The sequence below is a fragment of the Castanea sativa genome, chromosome 5, assembly GCF_040712315.1.
Source record: "Castanea sativa cultivar Marrone di Chiusa Pesio chromosome 5, ASM4071231v1".
In the NCBI taxonomy this organism is placed as follows: domain Eukaryota; kingdom Viridiplantae; phylum Streptophyta; class Magnoliopsida; order Fagales; family Fagaceae; genus Castanea; species Castanea sativa.
The window spans coordinates 76,624,934-76,632,022 of NC_134017.1; the positions used below are offsets into that span (position 1 = coordinate 76,624,934).

Genomic DNA, 7,089 nt, shown 5'->3' on the forward strand with positions numbered 1-7,089 from the left:
ATTATTCATTCAATACACACACAAAATAAAGAAAGGAAGTATTTTTCTTAATAAAAAGTTAATTAAAACAAGTCTAATTCTAACATCAACAAAAAATGTGCGCATGTAAAAACAGCAACAAAAAAAAAAAAAAAACCGTCTTGTAGATTGGATTCATCCCCAAGAATCAATAGCATCATCAAACAATGAAAATGAATGCAAAAAGACAAATCTATTCCCTGCTGTAGCAAGCTATGTTGGCCCAGGCATATCTGATGGGAGAAGAGGCAATAGAGCTTCAAAATTGAGGACTTGAATTGCTTGCCTTATTGAAGGTCTGAGTTTGTAGTCAGGATGAGCACACCAAAGCCCAACTATAATCAAGTGCTACATTTGTTGCTCATCAAAATTTTCGCCAAACCTTTGGTTCGCTACTTCAAGCAACTTTCATCTTCAATGGAGCTCTCAAACCCACATCTCTGTGACTACCTAATGTTCTTCTTTGGCCATGTGATTGAATGCTCTTCATCCAAAGGCTATCTCAAATGCAAAAATTCAAAAACTATAAACGTCTGATTCCTTGGTAGCCTTACTAGTTGTGAAATATTCAAGAGTTATATAACCCTTTGTGCCTACCAAATCAGTGGTTGTTGACCCCTTGGTATGGTCCACAAGCCTAGCTAGCCCAAAATCCCCAAGTTTATCATTAAAATTTGAATCAAGTATAATGTTGCTCAATTTTACATTCCTATGCAACATGCATTGTTCCCATTCTTCTTGCAAGTAAAGTAAGGATGACACCAAGCCTTCACCAACTTTGTACCTCATTTTCCATATCAATACACTTTCTTGAAAAAGATGTGAATCTAAGCTTCCATTAGGCATGAAATCATAAACTAGCAAGAGTTCTTTCCTTTCGTGGCACCAACCAATGAGTTGCACCAAATTCCTATGTCTCAATTGACCGATGATTTTTACTTCTGATGCATACTCCTTTATGCCTTGCTTAGACCCTTTTACCACCCTCTTAACAGCTACATAGGTGTTTGAGTCCCTTAGAAGCCCTTTATAAACCGCACCAAATCCTCCCTGGCCTAGCTTTTCTTTGTCATTGAAATCATTTGTCGCACGAGCTAATTCATTGTATGAAAACTTCTTGGGTCCTCTTCCCCTTCAAATTCTTCATCAATGGAATCATCAAGGACATCATCATCTTCTCCTTTATCCCTCCTATTCCGCTTCCACAAGGAAAACAACACCATGGCAAACCCACCAACCAAAACAAATCCACCAAAACCAAGCCCCATGGATAACCCCAATGTGTTGTTTTTCCTTTTCTTGGGGGCTGGAACATATGGGCTTGATACTGGATCATTTGGGTTGGTTATGGTTTCATCAATTTCCAAACTTGAACTAAAATCCCATGAATGAATGGTATGGATTGCAGAAGAATTTCCTGTTGAGGCTGAGAATCCAATTGTGACCAATTCAGGTAAGAATAGACTCAAATCAACATTTGCAGAAAGGAACTGCCTTACTGGAAAATAGCCTCTAAAACCAGTGAATACCACACTCAAATTATAAGAACTAGAATTATAAGTAATCCAAGCTTCATTTATTTTCCCTTCTTTAATAGCAATATTGCTAAACCATGAAATATTAGCAACAGATTTCAAGGAGTTCAGATCAATACCTACATGTTCACCAGGGGGATCCAAATAGTCGTTGCTATAGATATCGAACTCCACTGCAACAAAAGGATTAGCCACTGAGTCTAATGCCTGGTCGTCGCGAGAAAGACCCATAGTACTACCACCTTTGGTCAACAAAGGAATCTTTGAACCCATAGGTGCAAGGAAGAAGGCAATCCCATCTCCATATTCAGTTCTTTTCTGCGAGTCAATGGCAAAGGAAAAATGGGTGGTGAAATCTGTGATGTTCCCAGAGTCCTTGTCCCACAGTTTTATGGGTTTGAAATATGTGGCTCGACCCACCAACTCGAATGTGAGCCTGTTGCCTGTGAGTTGGATGACTTGGTTTTCAGCAAAAGCTCTCTCATATGTTATGTTAGAGTCAGAAGAACTAAAACTAGTGAAGTTGAATGATATAGCACTTGTAACTGTAAATGGGGTTAGTATAGAAAAGAAATAGGTGATCACAATGAGATACCAGAAGATAGAAAGCTGTGGAAAAAGGAATTGTTCGATCTTGAAGTTGTACATTATCATGATTGTAGCTTTCAAGTGAGAATGGCCAAGAGATTTTTGCAGTGCAGATCTTAATATGAATCAATAAACTTATAATAGCTGGAACTGGAAGTCTCCTAGGAAAAAAGTTAGCATTGTTTTGAAAACTACTCCCTCCGGTTTGGAGAGGGAATGAAGTGGTCCATGTTTAGGCTGTCAACCGTTAAGGCAGTTGTCCATGTTTTGTTTTGTTTCCTATCTAGTATTTTTCTTGTTTTCTACCAGCCACGTATATTTATTTTTTATTTTTTAACTCCAGACAATATTTCATTTCAAAGAACTTAGAACTCTCTCTCTCTCTCTCTCTCTCTCCTGTTCTGTATGTATTCTCTCTCTCAATGTTTATTTTATTATTTCATTTATATTACCTAACAATTCTAATAAATAAATAAATAACTTATAGATAGAAGCACTTTTTATAAGATAAGAATTTTCTATATTTTCCGGTGTGATGCATTAACTATTATAAGATATCATTTTTACTAATTTAATTAATAATAATTCTTTTTTTATATGATGATGAAAAAGAAATTACGTAATATATATTATGTAATATAGTCATTAAAGTGAATTCATACAAATTATCTTTTTCATTATCTCTGTTTTTTTTTTTTTTTTTGTTAGCCGAAGAAAATAAATTTATCCTTATTTTTCATCTTTATACCTAACATACAGGGTAGAAAACTAAAACATTTTTTATCTTCTCACTATTCCATCTTCCCAACCAAAAAGAGTCTACTCAAACTTAATTTATATATGTTCCAGGTATGAATTTTGAATTTTCCATAGGAGAATTCAACTAACGTGTTTTAAGGGTCATTTGCAGTTTCCACTTTCCAAGAATTGACTATTCACTTAGATTTGGAACTGGGATCAAATTCGTGGACTACTAGTACATTGCAACTTGCAAGCCAAACAAACCATTCAAGGACTGGTGAGCATTTCTCTCACAAAATAATAAATTTATAAGTATTTAGCAATGATGAAGTTGGAACTATAAAGATGCACCATTAACATTTTCCTTTTCTTACCTACAGGCTACAACAGACACTTTATCATCTAAGTTCACTACGAATCTTACTAAAAAATCTTCAACATCTTCTGAACATGGAAAAGACCACCAATCATTATTGGACAGCAAACTCCAATTACCTGAATAAGAAGAACCACTAAACTCGGATTCAGTATCAGTCCAAGAACTAGGAACAGCTGATATGTCTTCATCATAAGATTCATCTTAGCCATAACCTGAACATGGATTTCCTCAAAAAACACACCTTCAAGTTAGTGTATAACTTCATCTACTGCACTTTCAGATTTATTAACTTCTCCAAAGTTCCGGTTTCTGAGTATGTGGTTAAATATAAAAACATATACGAAAGAATATGTGGGCGTAAATGTACTTTTGGTCCCTACATTTTAGGGTCATTTTTATTTTGATCCTTACATTTTCATTTCATCACTTTTAGTCCCTAAATCAATTAACACGTTCCATTTTGGTCCTTACCGTTACTCACTTAACAGAAATTGCTGACCTAGCTAACGACACAATAAAATAATAATTAAAAATTTTATTTTGACATTAAAAAATTGTCACGTCAACATCTAAATTAAAAAAAATTATTAATTTTAATTAAATAAACAAAATTAAAAACAAAAAAATCGCATTAATTGAGATCTAAGAGTGCTTGAATAAGAACGAAAGAAAAGCAACGACTGGAGTGGGAGAGTCAGAGTCGAAAAGAGGATTCCTCACTTTTTTCTCTCATTCAAAACTGTGCATGAGACTTTCATCTCGCACGGCTCCTAAGTTATAAAAGAAAGAAGAACTCGTCTTCTTTCCTTTTTTTGATTACCTTCCTCGCGTATGTATAAGATCGAATCCATTCGATTTCTAAAAAGGATTACTAATCCTTAACTTTTTGAGGAATCCTTTATCAGTGGTTGTGAATGACCTATTTTTCTCAATCTTTTCGACCTTGGTTCCGTAGGAGCAAGTCAGAAAGATTGAGAAGACAAACTCAAATCTAAGAACACAAACCTAGAAATTAAAAAAAAAAAAAAAAAAAAAAAAAAAAAAACAACAACAACAACGACAGACAACCATTCAAGATCGTAAAAAATGTAGATCAAAAACCACAAATCAAAAACCAGATCAAGCCCACCTGACACAGATCAAAAACCACACATCATATCAAATCAAATAAAAAGTCTGTATGATATTCAAGAAAATGAATAAATCTCTTTTATTCAGCTAAACCAACATTCATCATCTGCTTCCAATACCCAAGAATTCATTTTTCCATTTCTTTTCATTGTTCTTCGAAACTAAACAAAACACAACTAGATCAGCACACAAAAAAATTCATTCTTTCGAAAACCAAATAAACCCCAACAATTAATTTTCTTTCTAATCATTCTATTTCCCCAACAAACAAACTGAAGACAAGAAACTCAACAAAACCAAAACTTTAGCTAAAAAAGAAGAAACCCAGATTGGAAAGAAAAATCCAAGACTGACTTGCAGACAGAGACGAGTGGACTAAGGATTGACTTGGAATCGGCAAGGGAGTACTCGATTGGCCCACCATCGTCGTTTCGATTCGGAATCGGCGAGGGAGTACTCGATCGACTTGGAATCATTCTTCCCACGCTTCGATTAGAGTCTCCTTCGCTCCAACAGTCCCCGCGTCCCCCTTGTCCTCCTCTGCTGCAAGATCCGGGGCTGGGTCAGGTGGCGTGGCATGGACCTAGGCGATCCATTTAGGGAGATGGATTGGAGGTTTGAGTGGGTTTGGGGATTGAGAGAGAGAGAGAGAAATGGTGAGTGAGAGAGAGTGAAGATCTGTGACTTTTTGGTCTTTGTATTTAAGAGAGAGAGAGTGAAGATCTTTGGTCTTTATATTTTGTAAATCTGTGACTTTGTGATTTTGGGTGTTTCATGTTGGCATGTTCTTGGTTTTGAGGAAGAACTCAGGATGACTAGGAAGAACATAATGTAAATTTTTAAAAAATTTTAATTAATTTAATTTCTTTTTTAAACAATTTTTTTTTTAGTTAAAATAAATAAATAATTTTTTTAATTTATAAGCTAACGTGGCATTTTTAATATTATTTTATTGGCCACGTCAGCATTTAATGTGCCAACAGTGGATGCCGTCAGCCATGTCAACAATTTTTGTTAAGTGAGTAACGGTAAGGACCAAAATAGAACGCGTTAATTGATTTAGGGACTAAAAGTGGTGAAATGAGAATGTAGGGACTAAAATAGAAATGACCCCAAAATGTAGGGACTAAAATAGAAATGACCCCAAAATGTAGGGACCAAAAATGCAATTACGCTGAATATGTTTTATGGCTTTGGCAGTATAGTTCTTGAGATGGAACTAGCAAGTACGGGCCAAAAGATATGACTATTAGGAGGCTAAGCCTGCCCAAATTGGTGAGAGATCACTACCACTTAAGGTGGAGCCGTGGAGGTTAATGATTCAACACCTCATAGGTGCAGGATTTGTGGGATTAGGCATTATTCTATAGTTGCCATGAGAGAAGGGAGGGGCAGAATGAATGTAGAGTTAAAAGAAGAAACGTTAATCATCATCATCATTAGTTTGGCTGTACCTAATTAATTTGATTTTCATAAGATCAAAAAGGAATAGCCCTCGATAGGTGAAAATAGTTTCTCCTTGGAGGAGAATCAATTACATATATCAATTAACTGAGAGCATCTAATTGAAAATTTATTGTTCAAAACCTTCTACGGAGGTAGAACTGATCCTGCTTTTTACGTATGAAAAATCTAGAAACAAATAGGCTTCCAAGTGAAATAATAATCATAAATTGGTTCATGTTGATCTTGCCAGACATGCTTACGACATATTGTCTCAGTTTATTTTTGGTCATCACCCCTTCCCCACTTCTATTTTTCCATTTCTTGTCTTCCTTTTTATCCCTTTTCAAATAGATACTATCAAGGTTCAATTCCAGGAAAGCTATAATGATGTTGGAAGAAAGTAGTTGCTCAAAGCCTCAACCTTTTGCTAATTATAACTCTTTCATTGCGAACTGATTCAAGTTTATTAATAATTAAATCAAAATAATTCAGTAATTAATGTGAAAATCTTTGCTTATGAAATGCTCAGCAGAGTTTTAACTTTTAACAGAGAATGAAAAGTTTTGATAAGAGAATCTGTAAAAGGAATTTGTTGAGTATTATAAAAACATTAAGTCTGCCTGATTTTAAGGCACCTGTTCTTACCTATATAGTTACTGGGATTTCGGATTGCAAACTCTATATGAACCAAGTGCCAGATTTTCGTTCAGCTTCTTCAGATTCTAGTCTTATTGAGAGGGTCAATGTTCGCAAGGACATAGCTGAAGGGTAGGTTTTATCTGCATCATCACTCCCAAGTTAGTCACACACTGTGATACGTTGTCCAGCAATGTGATTCTCAATGATATCCTGACAGCTTTCATTTCTGATTTTTGAGATTGCAAGGTTAGTTATGACAGCTGGAGAAGAATTGTTGCACTTGAACCTCTTGAGAACACAGGAAACTCTACTGCAATATGTGAGGTGGATCTAATTCTCCCTAACCTTTGCATCTGGAAAAATTTGATGGTACGAGAAAAATGGTTACTTGTTTGATTGTGACACACACATATTGATGTGTTCTTCACAAGAATTCCAAAAGTTAAATAATTGAATATGGCTCCCTTCATTTATTTAAAATTCTAGAAGTCATGCAGATTATAGCACCATTCAGCATAAACAAGATAAACAACAATAAGAATGATGAGAATAATTATAGTGACAATTCTTAAGCTATCTCTTCTGAGCCTTAATAACAACTTCCAACTATCA

The 7,089-nt window shown here is 35.1% G+C and overlaps 1 protein-coding gene across 1 annotated transcript; it reads right to left on the bottom strand.

Annotated features, from left to right (window-relative positions):
- Positions 1–818: 818 nt before the first annotated feature.
- Positions 819–2,221, bottom strand: LOC142637403 (galactose-binding lectin-like). The gene has a single exon (XM_075811675.1). It carries the CDS (start codon positions 2,205–2,207, stop codon positions 1,113–1,115), a length of 1,095 nt encoding a protein of 364 aa, XP_075667790.1. The 5' UTR covers positions 2,208–2,221; the 3' UTR covers positions 819–1,112.
- Positions 2,222–7,089: the final 4,868 nt, after the last annotated feature.